Raw genomic sequence first — 27,242 nt, forward strand, 5'->3', positions numbered from 1 at the left:
GGAATCTATCTGAAGAAAATAATCCTATGTACGGAAACAGCTTTATGCATTAAGATGATAAATGCAGTCTTTTTTTTTTTTTGAGGAAGATTAGCCCTGAGCTAAGATCTGCTGCCAATCCTCCTCTTTTTGCTGAGGAAGACTGGCCCTGAGCTAACATCCGTGCCCATCTTCCTCTACTTTGTATGTGGGATGCCTACCACAGCATGGCGTGCCAAGGGGTGCCATGTCCGCACCCGAGATCTGAACTGGCGAACCCCGGGCCACCGAAGCGGAACATATGCACTTAACCGCTGCGCCACTGGGCTGACCCTTACTTTTAATTATAAAAAATTAGAAGAAACCCAGATGTTCACTGAGGGAGCAATGGTAACTTATATTTATAAGTAGTATATAATAACATGAGGAAACAACATATTAGGTTTCAAAGTAACAATTTTCAAATCGTGCACACATTAACATGCATTAGACAATGATGTAAAAACATACTAAGCAGAGAAAGAGACTAAGAAAATAGAGCAAAATGTTAGCAACTGTTGTCTATGGATTTGGGACTAGATTACAGGTAATTTTCCTTTTTTGTATTATTTTGTTCTTTCTATAAGCAAGAATTGACTTTATATTAAAAAAGATTGTGTTGCAATAGTTTTGTGAAAATTAAGATCAATATTTTCCTTTGGTGTGAAATAGTGATAATACATTGTATTGTCCCCAGCACAGTATCATCTGTTCTTGAGAGATGTGGTAACGTTCTTTGGGAATATTGCATTAAGGTAAAGCACAAGAAAAGTAGGGGTTAAGTGACAGATGGCAATTAGGGAATAGATCCACTCTATGTCTGAAATTTCTATTTTCTTTTCTTTTTGTTTTTTTCAGAAACAAAGTCAGCTGCTGAAATGACTACTGCACTAATTGACTGAATTCTTACCTTATCCTAAGTTAGAATACCAGAGAATAACAAAGAAATCCATGAAGGTGATCACTTGTTCCAGGCTCACATTTGGAAAGAAGAGGTTCTGTGCAAGTCACAAACTGCATCATGAACTCTTTTCGGTTTGCTATCCAAGTGTTTTCCAGAGACCGGCAGAAAATGAGGTTAAAATTCCAAAGGTGGGAGTGGGGTGCGGGGGAGACGGAAGCAGAAGCAGGGTGTGGAAGTAAAATAGGAGAGAGATGATCATAAACTTTTTAATTCCAAAGGATTTTACCACTTAAATTAACGTATCATGTATATTTAGAACATGGACATCAAAGTAAACAAATGAGAACCTGGGGGATAAATTTAAAAGCTATTTTTATTATTTATTTAATACTTGCTTGTTGTAAAAAGCCTAACAGAATAGAAGGACATTAAAATATTAGAAGGATATTATGATCATAGAAGGATGTTAAAAATCTCTTCTCTCCCCACACCTGCTTCACTTACCAGAGATGGCCAGCATTCCAGTTATTCCATAGCCTTCGAGACAATATCCATGCTCATACCTTCTCTTCTAAACATCAAACGGGATTATACTGGACAGAGGGCTCTGCAACTGGCTTTTTGTTTACTTAATAATTGACCTTCAACCACTCTCCAGGTCAACACACATGCGTCAACTGTGCCTTAAAAAAATAAAAAGATTTGTGTGGTCATCCACTGCATGGCTGTATCATAATTTGACCGGCTCTGCCGGTGCTCATGGAAATTTCAGTTGTATTCTGCTGACTGCTCTCATGGACAATGCTACTCTCAAAGGTGAGTCCTTGTACATATTCATTTGCATACTCAATCAAATTAATTCCAGGGGAGAAATTCCTATAAGCAGAATTGCTGAGTCAAAGGGTATTCGCATTTTATATTTTGGTAATTATCGTTAAATTGCTCTCCAATAACTCTCCTCCTAGCACAGCCTGAGAACTCTCTTTCCCCAGTCTCCAGAGGTGGAATTAAACTTTGTTTGTAATGAATAGATGATTTCTATTCTATTGTGTCCACTTATTTTGAAAGTACAGGCATTTTTTATTTGACCAAAGAGAAGAGGATAAAGGACGAGATGTGTGTAAGTTTGTCATAATTCAACTATGAGCAACAGCAACTACTATTAACAAAGTAAATCCAACACAAAAATTATGTCATTAACTCCCAAGTCACATATAAATGATTTGAGGATTAAGGAAACTCCTGTATATCCTAGCAGGCATGGGTAATTGAGAACTGTTGGGTATTAACTACTCACTTAAAAATGTAAATTATAAAAAAAAAATGTAAATTATAGTTCGCTAGCTGTTGATCTGGGGCTTATTATGTGCCAGGCACGGTTCTAGCTCTTTACATAGATTAACATTTAATCTTCAGGACAACTCCGTGAAGTAGGCACTATGATTATCTCCATTTTATAGGTTAGAAAAATGAGGCATAGAGGTCTCAAGTAATACGACCGAGGTCATGCAAGTAATCAAATCATGGAGCCAGAATTCAAACCAGGATCCTGACCACAGCCTTTGGGCTCTCAACTACCATGCTATCTTTGAAGTTCATCTTCAGGAAATAAGGATGCATTCCACAGTTCTCCACAAAGCTTTTCATCACGGCATTTACAACAGGGAAAAGTTCCTTACCTGCCTTTGGGTTGGAGGTGCCCCTAATAGCAAGATCTTACAATGGCTAGATTATAGGTCTTTAGTTTTTATTTTGCTTTTCTACATTTCCTCAGCGACCGCATATTGCTTTTGCAATAAGAAAAAGTTACTGTACAATACTGACGGTTCTGAAGAGCGGAACACTTTCAAGACCAGAAAATGGCTCATCTTTCCAATGTCTTCTCCAACCTTCCTACCAACAGCCACTCAGCAGCAGGAGGGCTTTGCTACCTCAAACCACAAAACCATGTAGACACCAGAGGCAAAGTTTCACAATTCCTGACTGTCACATAACCATGTTGGTGACTCACACACTTCACACAGAAATCAGGAGGATACTCTATGCCCACTCAACTGAGCACAGATTTGAGCATCACAGGGTCTGTACGCCCAGTGGAGTTTACCACGGCAGGGGAGTGAGATGTGCAAAACGCCACAAACCCCAAAGCAGAATGTGATGAGAGCAACTGTTTGCTTTGAGAAAGAAGAAAGAGAAAGCACTTCTGGTTGGGGCGGGGTTAAGAGGTGGCATTTGAAAGAGGCTTTAAAGGATGGGGAGAATTCCAGCAGAGACTGGAAAGGCCCTGCTAAGGGCTGCTCAGGGGTTGTTGGCACTCTCCTCTGATGCATTTTTCGTTTAAATTCTTCTGCTGTGCAGTACACAGAGCGCTTAGAATCCACTGCCCCCAGTGACACTGGGATATGGATTGCTGAGAGCCCTGGAACAGCTCCAAGGTTAACGCTGCAGGATCTCGGATGGGTTGTTGAGTTTGAAGCCGGGCTCCACCACAGTCATTACCTATATGACCTTGGGCAAGTTCCATGGCCTCAGCTGACTCATGCATAAAATGGGGAGAAGAGCTCTTCATACAGTTCTTGCGATGATTACGTGACTTACGGTAGGTAAGGTACTTGCAAGAGTGTCTGGCAAAGAGTAATCACAAAGCAAAGGCGAGCTTTGTCATCACAGTGAGTGCCAACTGTGGCAGGTTAGGGTGGGGTGGGCCAGTCTCTCCTGTAAAGGCCTAGATCGTATGTATTATAGGCTTTGCCCATGGTCTCTGTCTTAACTACCCAACTCGGCCATTGCAGCCCGGAAGCAGCCATAATAAGGTAAATGAACGGGCATGGCTGTGTTCCAGTCTCATGTTATTTATGGACACACACTTGAATTTCATATAATTTTCACATCATAAAATGCTTTTGATTTTTTGTCTTTCAACCATGTAAAAATCTGAAAACCATTCTTAGCACAAGAGCTGTACAAAAACAGGTGGTAGGTTACCATTGGGGGAAACTGGGTGAAATGTACAAGGGATCCCTCAATATTATTTCTCACAAGTGCACGTGCATCTACAACTATCTCAACTGTACACACTTATATGGTCACTGACAAATAATAATGTACCACTTTTATACAAGTCATAATAGTTTATAACATTGTGAGATTCCGATAAAACTACTTACAGAAACAGGCAGCAGCCAGATTTAGCCCAGGGACTGTCGTTTGCTGCTTTGGATTAGACTATTGGTCCCAATTCTTTACCTCCCTTTAACAGGATTACATGCATACACCTTCATTATAGGACTTTGCAGAATCCTCTCACTGCAGATGAAATATATTTCTCCACCCGTTTCATGTTGGGCTTGCTTGTGCCAATGGAATATTAGTGGATATGATGTGAGCAGCGGCTTTAACCAGTTTTGTGTTTGCCTTGCCCTCCTGCAGTCCTGTGATCGGCCATGAGAAGGTCATGGTAGTCGCTGACCCAAGGAGAGTGTGGGACATCCATGGAATAAACCGGAACACAATCTGAAATCTGGAGCCGGGTCCAGTTAACCAGAAGCCTAAAACTGAGCCACACTTGTCAACCACAAGTGCTTGTGGTAAGCCACTGGGTTTTGGGGGATGGTTTGTTATGCAACATCCTGTCAGCAGTAGGTGACTAATACACCAGCTCACAGTCCTAGCCACCAAGCACTAGCACACTGCTTTCCAGTTTGAGTGGCTCTCGTCAGGGGGTATGTTTTGTTTGCTCCAATGCAGTCTTTGTTTTCCAGATGAAGGACTGTTGATTGATAGCAAGTAGTTTGACTAAACAAATGTGGGGTTATTTTAATGGTTGACCCTGCCCACTGGATATAAATAGCAAGTGTCATGGCTAGACAGGGAATAGGAGAAAGTTCAGGGGGAAATGTGTCTGGTTAGTCTTGGCCTACCCAAGAACAATTTTTTATTTTATAGAGGTCATAATAGTTTATAACATTGTGAAATTTCAGTGGTACATTATTATTTGTCAGTGACCATATAAATGTGTCCCTTTCCCGCTTGTGCCCATTCCCCAATCCCCTTTCCTCGGGTAACCACTGATCTGTTCTCTTTGTCCATGTGTTAATCTTCCACATATGAGTGAAATCATGCAGTGTTTGTCTTTCTCTGTCTGGCTTATCTCGCTTAACATAATACCCTCAAGGTCCATCCACGTTGTTGCGAATGGGACCATTTTGTCTTTTTTTATGGTTGAGTAGTATTCCATTGTGTATATATATATATACCACATCTTCTTTACTGAATCATCAGTCGATGGGCACTTGGGTTGCTTCACGTCTTGGCTATTGTGAATAATGCTGCAATGAACATAGGGGTGCATAAGTCTCTTTGAATTGTAGATTTCAAGTTCTTTGGATAAATAGCCATTAGTTGGATAGCTGGGTCATATGGTATTTCTATTTTTAATTTTTTGAGAAATCTCCATACTGTTTTCCATAGTGGCTGCAGCACTTTGCATTCCCGCCAGCAGTATGAGAGTTGCATTTTCTCCACATCCTCTCTGACACTTGTTATTTTTCGTCTTGGTGATTATAGACATTCTGTCGGGTGTGATATCTCAGTGTAGTTTTGCTTTGCATTTCCCTGATGATCAGTGATGCTGAACATCATTTCATGTGTCTATTGTCCATCTGTATCTTCTTTGGAAAAATGTCTCTTCAGATCCTCTCCCCGTTTTTTTTTTTTTTAAGATTTTATTTTTCCTTTTTCTCCGCAAAGCCCCCCAGTACATACTTGCATACTTTTTAGTCGTGGGTCCTTCTAGTTGTGGCATGTGGGATGCTGCCTCAGCGTGGTTTGATGAGCAGTGCCATGTCCGCACCCAGGATTTGAACCAACGAAACACCGGGCCGCCTGCAGTGGAGTGCGCGAACTTAACCACTCAGCCACAGGGCCAGCCCCTCTGCCCATTTTTTGATTGGGTTGTTTGTTTTCTTGCTGTTGAGTTGTGTGAGTTCTTTATATATTTTGGAGACTAACCCCTTGTTGGATATATGATTTGTAAATATTTTCTCCCAGTTGGTGGGTTGTCTTTTCATGTTGTTCACGGTTTCCTTTGCCTTGCAGAAGCTCTTTAGTCTGATGAGGTCCCATTTGTTGATTTCTTCTTTTGTTTCCTTTGTCCAAGTAGACATGGTATTCGAAAAGATCCTCCTAAGACCGACGTCAAAGAGTGTACTGCCTATATTTTCTTCTAGGAATTTTATGGTTTCAGGTCTTACCTTTTAAGTCTTTGATCCATTTTCAGTTAATTTTTGTGTATGGTGAAAGATAGTGGTCTACTTTCATTCCTTTGCATGTGGCTGTCCAGTTTTCCCATCACCATTTATTGAAGAGACTTTCTTTTCTCCATTGTATGTTCTCAGCTCCTTTGTTGAAGACAAGCTGTCCACAGATGTGTGGGTTTATTTCTGAGCTTTCAATTCTGTCCTATTGATGTGTGTCGGTTTTTGTACTAATACCATGGTGTTTTGATTACTATACCTTTATAATATATTTTGAAGTCAGGGATTGTGATGCCTCCAGCTTTGTCCTTTCTTCTTAGGATTGCTTGAGCTATTTGGGGTCTTTTGTTGCTCCATATGAATTTTAGGATTCTTTGTTCTATTTCTGTGAAGAATGTCATTGGAATTCTGATAGGGATTGCACTGAATCTGTAAATTGCTTTAGGTAGTATGACATTTTAACTATGTTATTCTTCCAATTCATGTGCGTGGAATGTCTTTCCATTTCTTTATGTCATCATCGATTTCTTTCAATAATGTCTTATAGTTTTCATTGTATAGGTCCTTCACCTCCTTGGTTAAATTTATTCCTAGATATTTTATTCTTTTTTTTTGCAACTGTAAATGCGATTGTAGTCTTTTTTTTTTTTTTTTGAGGAAGATTAGCCCTGAGCTAACATCTGCCGTCAATCCTCCTCTTTTTGCTGAGGAAGATTGGCCTTGAGCTGACATCCGTGCCCATCTTCCTCTCTTTTACATGTGGGACACCTGCCACAGCGTGGCTTGATAAGCAGTGCGCAGGTCTGCACCCAGCATCTGAACTGGCAAGCCCCAGGCTGCCGAAGCAGGGCATGCCAACTTAACTGGTAAACCACCAGGCTGGCCCTGGGATTGTTTTCTTGAGTTCTCTGTTAGTTCACTATTAGAGTATAGAAATGTAACAGATTTTTGTAAGTTGATTTTGTACCCTGCAACTTTACTGTAGTTTTTTCATTATTTCTGTTTTCTGATGGATTCTTTAGGGTTTTCTATATATAAAATCAGGTCGTCTGTGAACAGTGAGAGTTTCACTTCACTGCCAATTTGGATACTCTATTTCTTTTTCTTGCCTAATTGCTCTGGCCAAAACCTCCAGTAAAAGGTTGAGTAAGAGTGGTGAGAGTGGGCACTCTTGTCGCCAAGAAATATTTTTAAAACTTGACTAATTTTAAAGAACGAGAAGAGCAGATTGTTAGTCCATACATCCTTGATGGAATGATTATGGTTAATGCATCATGACGTGCAGGGAATGCATCTCTAACGTGACTGCAATGATCCTTGCCGTAGCCTACTTGTGATTGTCCATCTGGGATGGGGCCCTCATGTAGATGGAAGAAGTGGAAAAGGAAAAGAGAGCAGAGGTATGTCATTCACAAGGTGGCAGACTGCTTGGTGTGTAGGAAGGAGTTAGGGTGAGGAGCGAGAGCTATGAGGCTAGAGAGAGGGCCTTCAACCCACAGTCAAGCACTTCTCATGTGGGCAACAGGAGCCATTGCAAGCGAATGCTCAGGGACCACTACCTACTAGTGACTGATGACTCTGCCCTTCAGGATCTCAATCTATATCACGGGGCCAGCATCACCTCTGTGGGAAAATTGCTGTATGGAGCAGATGTTTGTGAGGCCCTGAGCACCATCTGGCACTGGTAGCTACTATAATAATTATTATTATTTTATTGAGGTTATGATAGTTTAAAACCTTGTGAAATTTCAGTTGTACATTGTTGTGTCAGTTGTGTTGTAGGTGCACCCCTTCACCCTTTGTGCCCACCCCCCACTCCCTCTCCCCCTGTTAACCACTAATCTGTTCTGTTTGTCTATGTTCGTTTATCTTCCACATGTAAGCGGAATCATATAGTTTGTCTTTCCCTATCTGGTTTATTTCGCTTAACATAATACCCTCAAGGTCCATCTACGTTGTTGCGAATGGGACGATTTAAACCCTTTTTATGGCTGAGTAGTATTCCATTGTATATATACACCAGCCTTCTTTATTGAGTCATCAATTGATGGGCATTTACGTTGCTTCCACCTCTTGGCTATTGGGAATAATACTGCAATGAGCATTGGGTGCATACGTCTCTTTGAATTGCTGATTTCAAGTTCTTTGGATAAATACCCAGTAGTGAGATGGTGGGGTCATATGGTATTTCGATTTTTCTATTTTTAATTTTTTTTCCCTGAAGATTAGCACCTGAGCTAACAACTGTTGCCAATCTTCTATTTTTCTGCTTTTTCTCCCCAAATCCCCCCAGTACATAGTTATATATTCTAGTTGTGGGTCCTTTTAGTTGTGGCATGTGGAATGCCGCCTCATCATGGCCTGACAAGCAGTGCCATGTCTGCGCCCAGGATCCGAACCGGTGATACCACAGGCTGCCAAAGCAGAGTGCACAAACTTAACCACTTGGCCACAGGGCCAGCCCCTAACTCTTTGTTTCATTGATCCTTTGTACTGTCTTTTTTGTGTTAATTTCATTTATTTCTGCTCTATTTCCCTCTTTCTAGTGACTTTGGGCTTTGTTCTTTTTCTAATTCTGTTATGTGTAGTTTGAGATTGCTTATTTGAGATTTTTCTTGTTTATTAAGGTGAGCCTGTATTGGTATGAATTTCCCTCTTAAGACATCATTTGCTGCACCCCAAATGAGTTGGTATGGTGTGTTTTCATTTTCATTTGTCTCCGGATACTATTTGATTTCTTCAATGATCCATTGGTCGTTCAGGAGCATGTTGTTTAATCTCCACATCTTTGCCCTTTTCCCAGCTTTATTCTTGTAATTGATTTCTAGTTTCATAGCATTATGGTCAGAAAAGATGCTTGATATCATTTCAATCCTCTTAAATTTATTGAGGCTTGCTTTGTTTCCCAATATATGGTCTGTCCTTGAGAATGTTCCATGCACACTTAAGAATGTGTAACCTTCTATTTTTGGATGGAGTGTTCTATGTATATCTACTGAGTCCATCTGGTCTAGTTTTTCATTTAATTCTACAATTTCCTTCTTGACTTTCTGTCTGGATGATCTATCCATTGGTGTTAGTGGGGTGTTGAGGTCCCCCACTATTATTGTAACCTTTTAGTTTTAATAGTTGCTTTATGTACTTTGATGCTCCTGTGTTGTGTACATATATAAGTGTTATGTTTTCTTGGTGGAGTGTGCCTTTTATCATTATATACTGCCCCTCTTTGTCTCTCTTTACCTGTTTTGCATTGACGTCTACTTTGTCTGATATAAGTATGATGATACCTGCTTTCTTATGTTCACTATTAGCTTGTAACATCATTTTCCATTCCTTCACTCTGAGTCTGTGTTTGTCTTTAGGGTTGAGGTGTGTTTCCTGGAGGCAGCATATTGTTGGGTCTTGTTTTTTAATCTCTCCTACCACCCTGTGTGTTTGGTTGGAGAATTTAATCCACTTATATTTAGAGTGATTATTGAAATGTGAGGGCCTAATGTTGCCACTTTATCGCTCATTTTCCAGTTCTCCTGCATTTTCTTTGTTTCTTGTCCCATGTATTTCAGACTACCAATTCAGTTAGGTAGTTTTCTATGTTGGTTTTCTTAGTTTTCTCCTTATTTGTAATTTGTGTCTCTGTACTAATTATTAGTTTAGTGGTTACCACGTGGTTTGTATAAAACACATCATAGATGAGATAGTCCATTTTCTTATAGCCTCTTATTTCCTTAGACTAAGCCAGTTACTTCCCTTTTCTCTTCCCCTTCTAAGTTGGTTGCTGTCACATCTTTTTTCCTTCTTGTGTTGTGAGTTTGTGGTTAAAACGATAAGATTATATTTATTCTTGGTGTTTCCCCTCCCTTTATTTTTAAAGTTATACTTAAGCATTTGCTAACCTGTTCTGATGGAGAACTGCAATTTTCTGATTTTGTTTTTCTACTTACCTCCTTGCTCTGGGTCTTGTAACCACCCCTCCTTTTTTTTTTTTTTTTCCAGGTATGAGGGCCTTCCTGAGGATTTCTTGTAAAGGGGGGGAGGAGTTTGTGGCAATGCACTCCCTTAACTTTTATCTGGGAAAGTTTTTATTTCTCCATCATGGTTCAAGGATATTTTCACTGGATAGAGTATTCTTGGCTGAAAGTTTTTGTCTTTCAGAATTTTGACTATATCATTCCACTCTCTCCTAGCCTGTAAGGTTTCTGCTGAGAAATCTGCTGACAGCCTGATAGGGGGTTCTTTTGTAGGTTATTTTCTTTGGCCTTGCTACCCTTAATATTTTCTGTTTGTCGTTGACTTTTGCAAGCTTCACTACTATATGCCTTGGGGTTGGTCTTTTTACATTGATAAAGTTTGGAGATCTATCAGCCTCTGTCACATGGATTTCCAGCTCCCTCCCCAGGTTTGGGAAGTTCTCAGCTATTATTTCTTTGAACAAGGTTTCTGCTCCATTCTCCTTCTCTTTTCCCTCTAGGATCCTATAATCCTTATGTTGCATTTCTTAATTGAGTTGGCTATTTCTTGGAGAGTTTCTTCATTTCTTTTTAGTTTTAGTTCTGTCTCCTCCTCTATCTGAAGCATTTCCATATTCCTATCTTCCAGACTTAATCCTATCCTTATTATCAGCCCTACTGTTCAGGGAGCCAAGATTTTTCTTAATTTCCTCCATTGTGTTTTTCATCTCTAACATTTCTGATTGGTTCTTCTTTATAGTATTGAGCTCTTTTGTGATGTAGTTCCTAAACCCGGTGAGTTGTCTATCTGTATTCTCTTTTAATTCATTGAGTTTTTTAATGATAGCTATTTGGAATTCTTTGTCATATAGGTTATAGATTTCTGTGTCTTCAGGATTGTTTTCTGGGTACTTGTCATTTTCCTTCTGTTCTGGAGATTTAATATACTTTTTCATACTACTCCATGGTGTGGATTTGTGCCTCCAGAGTGTGGTTACTGCTTCCACTTGCTGCCACTGGGGGAGGGGGCAGGAGCCGTGTCATCTGTGCCCACCAGGATCCCTGTCAGCTGTTCCTGACCAAGCCTGGGCCACTCCTTGGGATTGCAGCGGCCCTGCAGGGTCTCCTGTTAACTGGGAACAATCACATGGGAGCTTCAAGTTGCTGGTGCCTGCTCCCACAGACCCACCTAGACATGCTCCCTCCTCAGGGACTGCAGCCATGTTATGGGCTTTTGCAGCAGCTGGGATTTTGTTCGCCCAGACTTGAAGCTCTGCTGCCATCCGGTCCCACTGGATCTCACTTGCCCCCTCTGGGCTGCAGCAGAGCCATGGGCATCTAAAGCAGCCAGCGGTTAGCTCACCCAGTCGAGACACTCCTGCTTCTAAGGTCACCCGGCCTTCGTGCTTGGTGGGTGAGGCCTCTCCACTAGGGCTGACCAGAGATTCTCCCTGGGGCCACCGTGGGAACGTGGCTTTTCCCACTGGTCCACAGAGCCAACTCGGGGGGTTTAGGGCTGTAGTCCCCTGTTTCCACAGTCACGCTAATGCACATGTCCACTCTCGGGGCCGTGGCAGTGCTATGAGCATGTCAGCCAGGAGAGAGTCACTTGCAGGTACTAGGCTGTCTTGGGGTTGGAGAGTTCTCACCTATCTCCACCTCCTCCCCGGGCGTCGTCCATCCACCTTCCGATGTACAGCAGCGCAGATCTCTCAGGCGTCCTGAGGTGCTGTGTGAGCATCCTCCATTGATCAGTGAATGTCCAATTAGTTGTAGTTCGAAGGGGGAGAGAGAAAGAAAACTGCTCACTCTGCCATGTTGCTGACCTCACTGTCTATAATTACTGTTTTTAACAGCTAACCCTAACACAAAAATAGCCATGACAACAAATTTTAAATCAAAACACATTTTTTTCCCTCCCCAGAGCCCCAGCGCATGGTTGTCTATCCTAGTTATAAGTCCTTCTGGTTCTTCTATGTGAGCTGCCACCACAGCATGGCAAGTGACAGACAGCACGTTGTGGTTCTGCAACTGAGAAACGAACCCGGGCTGCCAAAGGAGTGAGAGCGCTGAACTTTAAACATTAGACCATCAGGGCTGGCTCAAATCTTTTCATAGCCATATAGGGTTTGCTTTTCATTCTTTATTATTATTTTTTTTGCTGGGAAAGATTCACCCTGAGCTAACATCTACTGCCAGTCTTCCTCTCTCTGTTTTCCTCCCCAAAGCCCCAGTACATAGTTGTATATTCTAGTTGTAAGACCTTCTAGTTCTTCTATATGAGCCACCACCACAGCATGGCAACTGACAGATGAGCAGTGTGGTTCTGCACCCTGGACCCAAACCCAGGCCACTGAAGTGGAGTGCACTAACTTTAACTGCTAGGCCATGAGGGCTGGCTCAAATCAAAACTTTCATAGATATAAAAGACACTTCCAGGGGGCTGGCCCTGTGGCCAAGTGGTTAAGTCTGTGCACTCCGCTTCAGTGGCCCAGGGTTTCGCTGGTTCCGATCTGGGTGCGGACATGGCACCGCTCATCAGGCCGCCCTAAGGCAGAATCCCACATGCCACAACCAGAAGGAGTCACAACTGAAAATACACAACTATGTACTGGGGGGCTTTGGGAGAAAAAGGAAAAAGAAAATCTTGAAAAAAAAAACAAAACACTTTCAGTGGCGACTACCTCTTGAAAGAAAAAATGAGAGACCTTGATGGGAGAGACCTTTCACTGCACATCTTCTGCTTTTGCTTGATTTTTTTAAAAAACCCTATGTATCACTATATTAGATAAAACACTAAGAATACGAGACTTCTTATAAATGGCTTTCATATTAAGGAAAGATGGTGTGCTAAGCTAATTAAGCAAACGTTTGACAAAGGTAAATTTACTTCATATCACTTAGATGGTTGAGAAACACTAGAGTCTTTAATTACCCCGACAGCTAGATGACAAAGGCTTTCTTATTTGAACTGTGATAGAACACCAATATTTGGGAATAGCACGCACCAGAAAAAAATCATATTCAAACATTCTTTTCATATCAAAAACAATCTAATAAGTGAGCAGTTTAAAATTAAATATATTTTCACACACTGTTCCGACAGCCCAGGGGCCAAAGTCAGCCAATTGCCTGTTAATTTATTATTTTAATTGAAATTTTTATTGAGATCATTGTAGACCCACGTACAATTGTAAGAAGTAACACAGAGATCCCGTGTATACTGTGCCCGGCTTATACCGTGGTATTCCCCACCTCCTCGTCTTTGTACAACCCATGAGCTAAGAGCGGTTTTTAGATTTTTAAATGGTTGAAAAAAGTCAAAGAAAAATATTTTATGATGTAAAAGTCACATGAAATTAAAATCTCAGCGTCCATAAAGATTTAATGGGACCCAACTATGCACATTTGCTTACAGATTGTCTATGGAGGCTTTTGTGCTACTACGAGGTCAGAGTTGAGTAGTTGCAACAGAGACCCAATGGCCCATGAAGCCTAAATACTTGCTGCTGCTTTACAAAAATGTTGGCCGAGCCCTGGGCTAGACTGGGCCAGGGTCAGGGAAGAAATGAGTATCTGGAATAAATATTTTTCTTTCCAAGACAAAACATTTCTAAATGACACCTGCACCATGGATTCCCTCAGATATCAACATTAGAAATGTCTTCTTGCCAATGGGGACAAATGGACAATTGAAGAAGAGGCAAATATATCTAGCTTTTCTCAAAATCCAGAGACATCTATTAGTTCTAAAAGAACTGCATGCTGGGAACCAATTTCTCTTAAATATAAAGGGATCGCTTATCAAAGCTTAAAGAAATGGAAATAGATTGTTACCAAATCCACAAATAACCACCAATAAAACTGAAATACCATTCCCCTCCTGGGATGCAGATGACACCAGGCTGGGAACTATACTTAACTGCTCTCTTATTTGTCTATTACCCTCCCAGCTATGGGGTAAAAAGCCTATCTTTAGCGTTAGACTTTTGTGATCTTTCAAGAAACACCTCGCATAGAGAGAGAGAGCACATCAGTGTGTGCAATGCCTTCAGAACTTCAGAATTGTTTGACAAACGTACAATTCTGTTTTCTACAGGCCAAAGTCCTTCAAACTAACATGCGAGGATTGGGCGGTCTGAAGAGTAGTTTATGAGGAACGCACTGTACACTGTATTACACAGAGCCCTGTTTGGTGAATCCAGCCCAATGCAAGGGTTATTTTGGGGGGGATGGGGGTAAGTATTCAATTGCTGCTTGACTTGGTTAGGATGGAAGCAACAGCAAGTTCAAATTTCACCAAGAAAACCAGACTCCAGAAACTCCTTTAGCATTGAAGTCTTTACATAGGGCCACGGGGACCATGGATGGAATTCAGGGGGTGGCCAGAGACTTAGATGAGAAAGAAAATGAATCTTTTACTAGCCTCTAAGGGAGATCGAGCACTTCTGTCAAATCTGCGTGTAGGCACCAAACCGCAGCAGCGTTAGCAGGAGCGAGCTGTGGTATGGTCAACAAATCAGCTCTTTTCATATAACATCACGGCTCTTGTAGCTATCTGGAAATAACACGCTCATTGCTGCCTCAAAATAAGAGTAGTTACTAGATCTGCTGGAGCTTTTATTTAATGTTAATAAAAATGTACATAAGTAAAAAAAAATTGATGTCTATTTCAATATAATTGCTTTCCTTCACAAACCTATGCGTTTGTTTTATTCTTTAAACACACTCTGAGAGGCGACCCACAGACTTCAGAGGACTGACAAGGGGTCCACGACTCAAAAAACAATGAAAAACTCTGACCTTAAGGCAGATCACCAAGCAGGCGGGGTTGGGTAAAGGGGTTCACTGGGAGGCCTCAGACATGGGTCTAACCCTGACAAACCGCACGACCTCACACAGGCATCCTCACCTCTCATCTTCATCTTCTTCTCTTTTAAAGTGGAAGCATCTCAAGGTGCATGTGGGGAGTAAACAGGATCCCACCTGCAGTGTCTCCTGAGTGCAGCCGCACACAAACTCAGGTGGCTATTTACACTCAGGGGAGTTCAAGTGCGGTTATCACCAAGATCGGTATGGAAGCAAAACTTATAATTTTGTAACCTGCCTGTGTCGGGGGAATGTGGCATTGGTCATTCCTGCAATACTTGACCCAGTGTATGGTCGGACAGCCTAGGGACATTTTTCCAATCATCTAATACCCATACTTGAAGTTTTTTCCCATCCAACTAGAGACCTCACCATTCTTGCAAAACATCCTGTCCTTTTTTCTGCATCAACAATTAGAACAAATGATTCCATCGCTGATTCCCCAGCTCTGCTGGTGGAAGACCCCTAGACTAAGGAAGTCAGTGAGAATCAGACTGCGGCCCTGGAGTCCAGCACACTCGGGTTTGACTATCTTGCACTAGCTGCATGACCTCGGGCAAGTTAACTTCTCTGAAGATCAGCTTTCCCTTCTAAGGAAGGATGCAAATGCCTTTCCCCCGTGAGGTCTGAGGGGCGTCACAGAGGGATACCACATGGGGATTCTGAACATTATGGTTCACAGTGCTTGCTCCCTGCATCCAGAGCCCTGGCTGGCCAACCTAAGCAGGAATCTTGCTTTCAATGGCTGAGGCCCTTCCTGTACCTGTACCCAAAGCAGACAGCCTTCCTTCTCAGGGGACATGTTCTTCTTTCTTCACAAGACTAGCTACACAATTAGCAGGACCCAATGCAAAACGAAAATGCAGGACCCCTTGTTCAAAAATTAAGAATTTCAAGACAGCGACACCAGAGCATGCAACCAAGTGCGGGCCCTTTGTGACAGCACAGGTGGCACGCCCATGAAGACAGCCCTGCTCCTTCAACTGGAGCACCTCTTCCCACCTGGCTGCATGTTAGAATCACCTGCAGTACTTTAGAAAGTACCGATGCCCAGGCCCCTCCCCCAGAGAGAGATTCCAAATAGCTAAGAACTTCCCAGGTAGCTACTATTGAGACCCACTGAACTAGAGTGACAGGAAACCTGGGAGGAGTGCCGTGGGCCACTATCCACAAAGGGCAGGCACAGGCAGCCCCAATAAAGCTCCCAGAAAATAGAAATGCTCATATACAGAATACCCCGGGTGTCCAGGACCTGTGCCACGCATTTCATAGAAAAGCCACCGGCAATCCTCATGAGCCTGCATTACTGATCAGGCGCAGAGAATGCTCACGACCCAGAGTCCCCTTCCAGGCTTTAACTCAGCCCAGGCCATCATCTCCTCGTCGCACCCTTGTAGGAGGGAAGGTGTGTGACTAGCCAGGTACCAGGGGACGTGAGAAGTTTCTGTGCAACTTCACAGCAGCGTTAACTGGGGAGGCATGGCTTTCTTCCCTTCTGGCTGCAGCTCAAGTTGCCACCTTGGACCGCATGAAGATATGGGGTGGGGTGGGAAGTAAGACAGCAGCCACGATCCCCAAAGTCATAAAGCCACACACTAGTTTCTCAGTTACTTCTTACTCCTCTCTCCCCACCAGATAGGAAATGTGAAAAGGACAGAGGTAAGTTAACTTTTGTTTTAAACAAGTTGATTTTATCATTAAGCCAAACGCCTGACGTGGCCCATTTCACAGATGAGCAAAGCGAGACTCTGAGGTACAAGCCTCCAGCCAGATGTCAGCCACAGAGTGTCGCCAGAGGCAGGGTTTTCTCACCTCCTTCCTCCCCAACTCCATTAACTTATAAAAGACGGATTCCTTTGGACTGTTCCGTTATCACTCAGATCAATTTTTATGCTAATATTGAGACCCAACCTAGCACTTTAAAAACAGACTCTGGAGCTAAAACCCAACCCTGTTCTAGGAAAGCTTCACCACTTTCATGCTTCAGTCCCCGCCTCCAAATAAGGGCAGGGACCAGGGTGAGGTCAGTGCAGCACCCCCTCGGGTGCGAATATGAAGTGGTGCCCCAAATCTCCCCGATCAAGGTAAACAGTCAAATTTTCTAAAACCAAACGTATTGCAAAAAAATCCACAATGAACAAAGTGTCAGAATTTTAAACAAAGATAGGCTCGAACTCTGCACTTGCATGGCCCTGCCTTAACTCCCAGACCAACTACCAATAAAGCTTCATAGAAACAAAGCAGAGCCAGCCCTGATGGCCTAGTGGTTAAAGTTTGGCACACTTCGCTTCAGCAGGCAGGGTTCAGTTCCCAGGCACGGAACCACCCCACTCGTCTGTCAGTAGCCATGCTGTGGTGGCAGCTCACAGAGAAGAATCAGAAGAACTTACAACTAGAATACACAACTACATACTGGGGCGTTGGGGAGGGAGAAAAAAAGAGAGGAAGACAGGTAACAGATGTTAGTTCAGGACAAATCGTTCCCAGCAAAAAAAAAAACCAACCCACAACTTTAAAAACAAAACAAAGCAGCTGACTTGTGGGCCACAGTTTGCCAACTTAAAAAAATGTTGCAGTGTTATTCCTTGGTTACTGCGCTTTTGGTGCCCTAGGCAAGTGTTGCCTCACCCCGAGTCCCGGCTCCGGATGGCACCTGGGAGAAGCAAGTGAGTGAACAGAGAAGGCTCTTAGTACAGTGCCTGGCTCAGAGTAACGGCTCACGTCACCATGGCAATAGGAATTGAGGCTCATCCTTTAAGGAAGAAATTAAGTGCAGGGAAAAACAGAAATTTCTGTTCCATAGCATTTAGAAGGCAAGAAACCTTAAGAGGATGTCACTTTGATTTCTGGCTTCTTCATTGGAGATTTCATAGCAGATCTGAATAAGGATCAAAAGGACCCAGTTTTCCACAATGCCTACCTGGAACTCATCTACCTTATCTGTCGCATGCAGCAGCACCTTCCTTAAATTGGCCCCAGGAGGCTCAGCATTCTTAATAATTCTCCCCCGTGTTCTACCCATGACCAGTTACCCTGCTGCTTGCAGCCAATAGTCCAGCTCAGGAGTCAGCAAACTATGGCCCTCCAAGTCACAGTCTGCTTTTTGTAGATAAAGTTTCATTGGCACGCAGCTATACCCATTTACTTACCGACTATCAATGGCAGAGTTGAGCGACTATGCTATGACAGCAGAGGTGAACAGAGTTGAGTGGTTTTGAAAGAGATGAGGGCCAGCAAAGCCCCAAATATTTACTAGCTCGTCCTTTACTGTAAAAGGCCCATCAACCCCTGGACCGGGTGAAGTCAAACGGCAAACACACTCATTAATCAATTTCCCCTTTCAGATCCATCTTGACTCTGCAAACGGAGGTCGGTAGAGAAACTGTGCCTCTCTGGTCTGTACAATGTCAGCAGTCCCCTGACCATTACGGCTGGTTCCCAGTTTTATTTGGGGATTATCTGCGCATTTTAAATCTCGTCCCAGCAGGGTTAGCCGGTTTTCTCCCCTACTTCCTGATTTCATAAAGATTTACTGCAACCCAGACACGTTCCTTCTTTTTCTTAGAGCTACTTCTGTACTAAAGGCTGCTTCGGTACTAAAGCCAGAGAGGTGCGTCGTCACAAAGAGACCTTATGGCCCCACAATGCCTCAAATATTTACTATCTGGTCCAAAACTTTTTGCTGACCTCTATTCTCCTGGGAATCCAGATTTGCTAGGTCATACCACGGTGGATCTAAGACCCGTAATGTCCATACAGCTGTTGAAAAGACGCCTTCTAGAAAGGCTGACCTCTTTCCTGTTTATCTGAATAGCTATCACAGAAGCATGAGGAACGCTTATATGATTTTGATCTCTGGGTTCCCACTTGAAAGGTCAACAACCCTCCAGTTTCTAGAACAGCAACATAGATAAGACTCACGACAAGCAGCAGAAAGGTGACGACAGAATCTGTACGACGCACCAGCATTCAGTAACCAAATACTTTTCTGAACAACTGAAAATAGTTCCAAAGCAAAGAAACAACTAATTCTATCACGGGCCTCTATCCTTTTCCTCTTAGAGATTCAACAACACGTCATCACTCGCCTGATGTCAAACTTGAATTCGATTTGTCCAAACAAAATTCATAACAAAATAAGCTACGTACCTCTCGCTATTTCGTAAGTGAAATCTTCCCCCGTAGACAATTTATAGAAAAGTTCTCACATCCTTTTTCTTAGTTTACCAGCAACAATCGATCTATTTAATCTGTTTTAAAAGGACAGATGTTTAGCTCGATAAGGGCACACAAGAATTTGTATTAAACAAAGACTGTATTTGAAGAAAAAAATGTCAAAGTAGAACAAACAAAACAAGTTTGGATAAATTATACACCCTCCGGCATTCTGCAGCCTCCTAAGTTTCAGTCAAGTAAAATGTCTGTTTACGAGAGGTGTGGATTTTCACTTGTTGGTTCAGCAAATACTGAGTGCTGACTGCGATGAAAGACGCCAGTGTCAGGCTGTCCCATGCACCACGTGTCCCAGAACCAAGCCCAGGGCCCAGTGGATCCCCAGTCTCTTCTTTATGAATAGAAGTACACCAATTTTGAATTCCACAATGCACAATGCCAGGCTGAGCTGGCGTTGGCTTGATCTTTGGTGCCACCTACAGATCAAAGCGCATTTCACTCCACTGCGGCACTAAGACCATCGGGAGATTCTCTGTGCGTTTATAATTCAATTACTGAATGTGGGGGATGGAGAACCCCACACCACAACCTGCCTCTGGAAGAATGGACTGTTCCTCTTACACCATTCTGCACATGAGTTTGCCTTTTTATTCTAAGACAACAGATAAAAGGAACCCCACAAAAATGTATAAGGCGAACACTCTTATAACCACCACCTGGGTTAAGAAACAGAATATTTCCAGCTACGGCCGACCCTCCACGTACTCAGTCCTCACCCTCACCTTTCCCACTATACAGATCAGTTTTAGTTTTTCATGTGGTCTGAACAGTTTAATAATTCCAGAGATGGATCAGTCTTAGAATTGGAATCCATCGTGAAGAAGCTATCTCTGTTGGATAGCAGCAAGCTCAATGGACCCCCGGGCCTTGGAACCACCGAGTCAACCTGCTTAGACGACTCCTGGAGGGCAGCCACCGACATGGAGCGTGTCTCCATCACGTGGCCTTGGCATTGGTCCTCAAGCCACGGTGACTGCAGCCACTGCCTCTGGAGACCTGTAAAGTTGGAGCAGCCATCTCCAGAGCTGGTGACTAACGTCTGGCTTGATGGCCCCACCTCGGAGGGCTGGGCAACAGCACTGGTCTGGACTCCGGACAGCTGAGCACCCTCTGTGGCTGAGCTAGAGGCACTGGCTGGGCTCCAGAGCTGCCTCCAGCTGCCCCACGGAGACCAGGGTGCCGAGCTGCCCCGAGGCACTGCTCTCGGGCGGGAAGGTGACCAAGTCCGAGTTCTTGTTCTCACTCTGCTCGCTGTGCTGCTTCTTGTGGCATCTCAGCGAGTCGTCCCTGACAAAGGAGGCACCGCAGGTCTCGCAGCGGAAGGCCCTCTGCGTCACGATCTTGGCCACGTGCTGGGAGCTGCCGTCTCGGGGCCCTTCCTTGCCCTGCGGGGCCCGGTTCTCTGTTTTGGCCTCGTCCCTGTGCACCTTGTCAATGTGCTTGGCCAGGCTGCTGGGCCGCTTCGTGTCGAAGCTGCAGAAGTCGCACTTGAAGGGGCGGTCCTTGCAGTGGACCCTGCTGTGCACACGCAGGGCGGCTGCGCTGGAGCAGGAGTAGCTGCACTCCGGGCACTTCTCGGGGTGGTCGGCCTGATGCAGCCGGCTGTGCTCCAGGAGGTCGGCGCGGTCCCGGCCCTGGAAGGCGCAGTGCAGGCACTTGAAGGTGTGCTTGATGCGGATGTGCGACTTGAGGTTCGCCTTCATGGTGCAGCGGACGTCACAGAACTCACACTTGAAAGGCTTCTCCCCCGAGTGCACGATCATGTGCCTTTTCAAGTCTGAGCTGATTTTGAACTTGGCGCTACAGAGCCAGCACTGGAAGGGGGTGTCCCCTAGCAACGGAAGGTGTGTTTCCATTAGAGCAGGCAGGCAAAACAGAACTCCCCCCAAACATGCGTCAGAACACCTGGCCGCAGAGAGTCGGCACGTCTTTTGAACTCCAGCTACCCATACCCTCCTAATACCACCACTTACCATGTGTAGTAACTCACTTACTCCTCACAATCATCCTAGGAGTGGGTACTGTTACTCCCATTTGACAGACGGGATAACTCAGGCTCAGATAGGTCAAGTTATGTGACCTAGGTCAAAGAGCAGGGATTTGAACCCTGGCATCACAGCATCAGAATCTACACTCGTCGCAAGGACACTTCTGTTTTGAATCTTAAACTCTCCTGTAACTTGACATCCCAAAATTGAACACGGAAGAGGTGCGATTTACATTACATACAACTGTTCCAAATCAAGCTAAGACTTATAAACAAGCTTCCTCTAGTATTTAAGCTATATTATCATATGGGTTAATTCGCTTGTATTACTAAAGTTTCATAGTTTTACAACTATAGACTGAGTTTTATTTATAAAATTAACACATGAATACGGCAGCAGGGGCCAAATAATGAAAAGCCATGGCCGCCTCTGCCTTCCCTGGAGGCAGTGCTAAGGGTGTTTTGGTTCTTTTGGAGGTTATAACCTGAGTCATCGCCATCAGTTGAGTATGAGCAAAGACGAGGGTCTGACTTACCCTCCACATCCCTCCTTTCCCTCACCTCCCCCCGCGTGGTGTTGCTGGGATTTTTATCCTTCCAGCATCACCTTCTAAGCTGAGTAACAGCCTAACAACTTCTAGTCCATCAGCTTAGGTTTTTTTGTGGATTCCCTCCCTCTTCATCCCACCTCCTCTCCCACTTGTCAGGAATAGATTTTTGCATTTAAGTTCAATGACATTTGCATTCGGACCTGTGAATCCCCACGCTTTAACTAGTTGTTTTCAACTTCAAATTGTGGTTGGACTCTATATTATCACTGGGTATGTAATATTCATCACAGCCAAATACTGCACATCCACCTCCTTAGAGGGTCACCGTCACACCTGGGCCAGGTGAACGTGTTGCTAGCATCAAGGTCAAATTGACTCTCTTTTCTTACATGCTCATCTTGGGCCACATTTTATCTTGCTTCTTGACTGGACTGTGCATTTCTTGAGAAAAAAGAATCTCACTGTGATCTCAAAGTCATCCAGTCTCTTAATTATGTAAGTCTTTACATGGAATTTCTAATGGATTTTTCTGAGTTTCTGATTTACTGAATTTTTTCTTTTAAGCTCTTATGTAAGTATCATCCAGATATTTCTCTTTACTGCAACCCCAGGGAGCCATATTCAGATATTCACATATCAAATATCTCATCCCAAATTTTGTTTTCTCCCTTGTTTTGCTAGTTTGTCTTCTGGTACCTTCCACCAGAATGGTGGCTGGGAGTAAAGTCTGGGTCCTTGCATATCTTTGTCTATTCTGCCTTCATACTTGAGATAGTTCGGTTGGGTATAGAATTCTATGTTCAAAATCATTTCCCAACTTTGGGGGCACTATTCCACTATTTTGGAGAAAGCAGTATCACTGAGAAGCCTTTCTAAGTACGGATCTCCCCACTCCCTCTGTCCTGCTTGGCATCTCATGAGCCCTTTCACTCTCCTGGACCCTTAGGATGGTGAACTTCTTTTTCTCATTTGATTTTTTCACTTCTATTTTCTTTTCTTCCTAGGCCTGGTCAGAAACCGGATTTCTAGCTGCTGCTTCTCAGTTCTCCAACTCAATTTTGTTTCCCCATCTCTGAGAAGTTTAACTTCATAGTCAGCAACTTTAGTTTTAATTCATCCCTCTTTGTTCTCACAACCTTTGCATTGAACTCTTCTTGCATACAACATTTCTGCCAGTGGGTAGATACCAAGTAGAGTCAAAAAATTCTTGTCCGTTAGACAAGTGCTCTGTCAACTCCAATATGAGTTATTTGTTAGACTTAGAGCATTTTATACCACTTATTTCCTGCAAATGACTCATACTTCATAGTTGACCCTTCATATTTAGGAAGAGTAGACTAGTTTAAGTATTAGATGGAGGTGCCATGGGTTTTACCTGCTACTGTGTAGTTTGGGCTCTTTTGCCAATAGGCTTCAGCTTCTCCTCTGAGCTCTATGGCCTTGGCAGCCTACATGCCAGTTTCCAGTCCAGAGCTCTCAGGTCAAGTCAGACACTGGCTGGAAAGCTTCGCTCCCAACTCTAAGGCTGTGTCCCATGTGTCCGCTGGGATAGTTTTCTTTACTCAATTTCTGATATCAGCGTATTCCTATCTGCTTGTCATCCTCTGTAAATTCATTGAAAAATCATTTTATGAACCTCCTTATGAGCCTCCCAATTCCCATATTCTGTGCCATGATGGGTGTTGGCTGGTTCATTCTATCTACATCTATTGATTGTTATTTCAATGGGGTCTCACAAAGAAGGGAAGGAAAAGCTCTTTGCTAAGTCTAATTTCTAGAACTAGAAAGTTGTGATTTGCAGTTACATTCAACTGATTTTGCTCCATGCTTCTGAGTTAAGGCATGCAATCAGAGTAAGTTCCATCATTGGAACACCTAGTTTAAAGGTCAGACTTTTATTCGAGATATATCCTTTGCTTCTTGACTGCTGTACCAGGTACTCATCCCCAGCTGTATTCTGCATAGTCAAGTTAGGAAACTGGGCTGCCAAATTTTCATGTTTTACTGAAAGCTATTGTGCTGGTGAAAGAAAAGCCACAAGCTTCACGATCACCACAGAAATTCCAAATTTCTCTACTTACACCACCAAGTCATTTAGGTTGCTTGTGTTTTTAACTAAATGAAGGTTAACTAATTAGAGAATAAGTAAGGCACAGAGGTCTCCAGGTCAGGGACTCACCTGTGTGGGATCGGAGGTGGACGGTGAGCTGGCTGGAGTTGCGGCTAGCGTAGGGACAGAGCTGGCATTTGTACGGCCGCTCGTCGGAGTGTATCCGCAGGTGCTTCTTGAGACTGCTGCTGTCCACCGCGGCGTAGTCGCACAGGTGACACTTGTGGGGCTTCACACTGGTGTGGCACCGCATGTGCATGGTCAGGTTGTCTTTCCGGCTGAAGCACTTGTCACAGAACTCACACTTGTGTGGTTTGTCTCCTTCAAACACACAAGATTCAAGGTTTTAAGGGTCTATCAAGATGACTACAGAGATGGTAGCTTGGGGCATATGAGTCTGCCTCTTCCTTCTGTCCAAATGCCCAGAGATGGGAAGATATAGTGAAGTCCAGATAAGCACATCAGGAAATAGGAAGGTGTGCCATTCGTTGAGGCCTAGAAATTTTGAAGAATCTTAAGGGACAGATTAGATAAGATTGAAGGAGAAAAATCATAGGCCAAATCCCATTTGGGAAAATGGGAATGGTTATGGAAGTATTCAAGATCAGAGATGGCAGGTGTAGGTGTCTTGGAACAGCTTTCTGGCTCACTAGTTGATCAACCACATAGAGAATGGTCGGGTTGACCCCTTCTCTCACTTGCACCAAACTGCAAGCAGCAATGTCATCCACCCCCCGGGCTGTTAGGAAATGAGGGTGCTTACACCAGAGAAATGATGCAAAGGCCCCAAGTATCCAGAGATACCCTGGAGAACAGAGAACCCCATGCCCAGAACATCCACCAAACAGTGTTCTACCCTTCCCTACAACCACTCCAGAAGGATCACGTCCAAATATTTCCATGATAATTTCCATTCTATGATTGCCAAAATAAAAGTTCAAGTTGACGAGCAGAAAGGATGTCGAGAAACGATTTAGAAGTAGAAGGAGGAGCTAAACAACCTCCCAGAAGGCTGCCCCAAATGACCACAAGGAAAGTGCAAGACAAGACATGAAAGCTAGTTCTTGATGGCTCAGGACAGAACAGACACAATAATTATTTCTCAACACTAAAGCAGCCATGGGTTTTAACATGGCTTATCTAGAGGCAGGGTGGTACAAGTTCAGAAGCCCAGGAATGACAAGATCTCAAAGCTTTCAGACGAAAAATGCTCAGCTCAGCACACAACTCCTCAGACAACACTGGACGGCAGCAAGATGGGAAAATATCTGCAAAGTCCTACAGAAATTATTTAAATGGAATCCCATACTGTACTAGCATTCAGTGGGAAGAGAAAACAAAGCCAATTGACAGACGACTCAGGGTATCACACTTGAACTACATCATTTATGTTCATTACTACTTCACGATTAAGATCGTCAGTAGACCAGCCACTAGATCCCAACATTAAATGTAGGGCTTCTCAGTGCTCCTGTGCATACTAAGCATCTGGGGGTGAGGAGTGTCTCATTACGATGCGGATGTCTTTCCAGCTTCGAGATAGAATTTACATATAACATTGTATAAGTTTAAGGTGTACCATGTGATGATTTAACACACGTATACTGAGGTATGATTACCACGTCAGTCAACACCTCCATCACCTCGGATAATTGCTATTTTTTTGTGATGAGAACATTTAAGACCTACTTTCTTAGTAACTTTCAAGCATATAATACTGCATTGTTAACTACAGTCACCACACTGTACATTAGATCCCCAGAATTTATTCATCTCATACCTCAAGTTTGTACCCGTTGACCAACATCCTCATTTTTCAAGCTGAACTCACAGAAACAGTAAAATGCAGTTTCTGATTCAGTGGGTCTGGGCGGGGCCTGAGATTCTGCATTTCTAAAAGGCTCCCAAGTGATGCTGATGCTCCTGGTCTTCACTACACTTTGGGTAGCAAGGTTTAGAGTATTAAGATAGCACACGTTTAACACTTTGATAGCAACTGTACTGAGATATAGTCCTTTAGTGTGATTTTATTACATTTAAAAACATTATTCTGGGAAGGGGCCATAAGCTTCATAAAATTGCCAGGAGCCCATAGCAGAAAAAAGGCCGAGAACACTATCTGGAGAGAAGACAAGGGGCAGAGCTGTGACTGGCCCAGAGGGGCACTGGGACGAGCAGAGCAGTCTTCAGCTGCCACTGAGACTGATGCCGTCATCACAGCCTCATCTACACCACCTCTCCATCCTCTGAAAAAAAGTCTCAGGCAGAGAGAGTACTGTGGGCACATTCCACCAAATTTTCCACGGAAAGTGTTTCCACATTCAATTAACTGTTTAACAGCACAGGGAAAGAAAGAAAAATGCCTCAACTCATTTCATGATAGATTCACCCTGATATCAACGCCACATAAATACAAAGTGGGATGAAAAATGCAAACGTTATAAGTCAATCTCCTTTATGAGGCTAAATAAACACCACAGGACCATCTTAAAAAGAGCAAAACAGTGGGCCAGCGGCATAGTGGCTGGGTTCGTGTGCTCTGCTTCAGCAGCCTGGGGTTCACAGGTTCGGATCCTGGGCGCAGACCTACACGTTGCTCATCAAGCCATGCTGTGGCAGCATCTCACATACAAAAACGAGCAAGACTGGCAACAGATCTTAGCTCAGGGCCAATCTTTCTCACCAAAAAAAGGGAAAACATTTGAAATTCAACCATCACTCTCAATTTAAAAAACCCCCAAAACTGACCTCCTAAGGCTAAGGAACAAGAAATTTCTTTAACATGATAAATGATCTCTACAAGAATCTAGGACTCCAACTGCAAGTGATAGTGAGATCAAAGCATTCCATTAGAGCCTGGAACAAGATACAGATGGATGTAAGGTTGAACTAAAGAATGAGAGGACAGCTAGGGGCCTGGAGACACAAAATTTTAAACCAGGTTTGCTACTATCTGCACTCTATCAAGTTTCTATGTCCCCACTCTTCTCCCTAAAGACATCCCGTTCCCTCTCTGAATTGGGAGCTGGGGAGGAAGGGCGTGGCAATGATTAAATTAGAGCTGGGTGACAGTGTTCTTCGATTTGCTATTTTAATACAGTACCTCATAGTATTTGTTTCGTTTGCACTTTATTGCTCATGGGCTTTTCATGTGAGTATTGGCATTTGTTTAGGTGATTGCCTGTTCATGTCCTTCTCCATTGGGGTTATTTGTAGTAATCCTCAAGTGTTCTGAGGATTAATTCTGCCCTACCTTGCAAGTTTCTTTTTTTTGAGAAAAATCAGCCCTGAGCTAACTACTGCCAACCCTCCTCATTTTGCGAGGAAGACTGGCCCTGAGCTAACATCCGTGCCCATCTTCCTCTACT

General features: G+C 43.4%; 1 protein-coding gene across 3 annotated transcripts in view; it reads right to left on the minus strand.

Moving 5' to 3' along the window:
* Nucleotides 1–365: 365 nt before the first annotated feature.
* Nucleotides 366–27,242, minus strand: part of ZFP64 (ZFP64 zinc finger protein) — a 99,371-nt gene continuing 72,494 nt past the window's right edge. For all 3 annotated transcript variants that reach the window (XM_014832343.3, XM_014832349.3, XM_044747971.2), the window contains 2 exons: nucleotides 23,944–24,195; nucleotides 366–21,057 (listed from right to left, as the gene is read on the minus strand). In XM_014832343.3, coding sequence (XP_014687829.3) covers nucleotides 20,348–21,057; nucleotides 23,944–24,195 — 962 coding nt within the window. In that variant the 3' untranslated portion in view covers nucleotides 366–20,347. The remainder of the gene's footprint in view (nucleotides 21,058–23,943; nucleotides 24,196–27,242) is intronic.

The sequence above is a fragment of the Equus asinus genome, chromosome 15 (assembly GCF_041296235.1).
Source record: "Equus asinus isolate D_3611 breed Donkey chromosome 15, EquAss-T2T_v2, whole genome shotgun sequence".
In the NCBI taxonomy this organism is placed as follows: domain Eukaryota; kingdom Metazoa; phylum Chordata; class Mammalia; order Perissodactyla; family Equidae; genus Equus; species Equus asinus.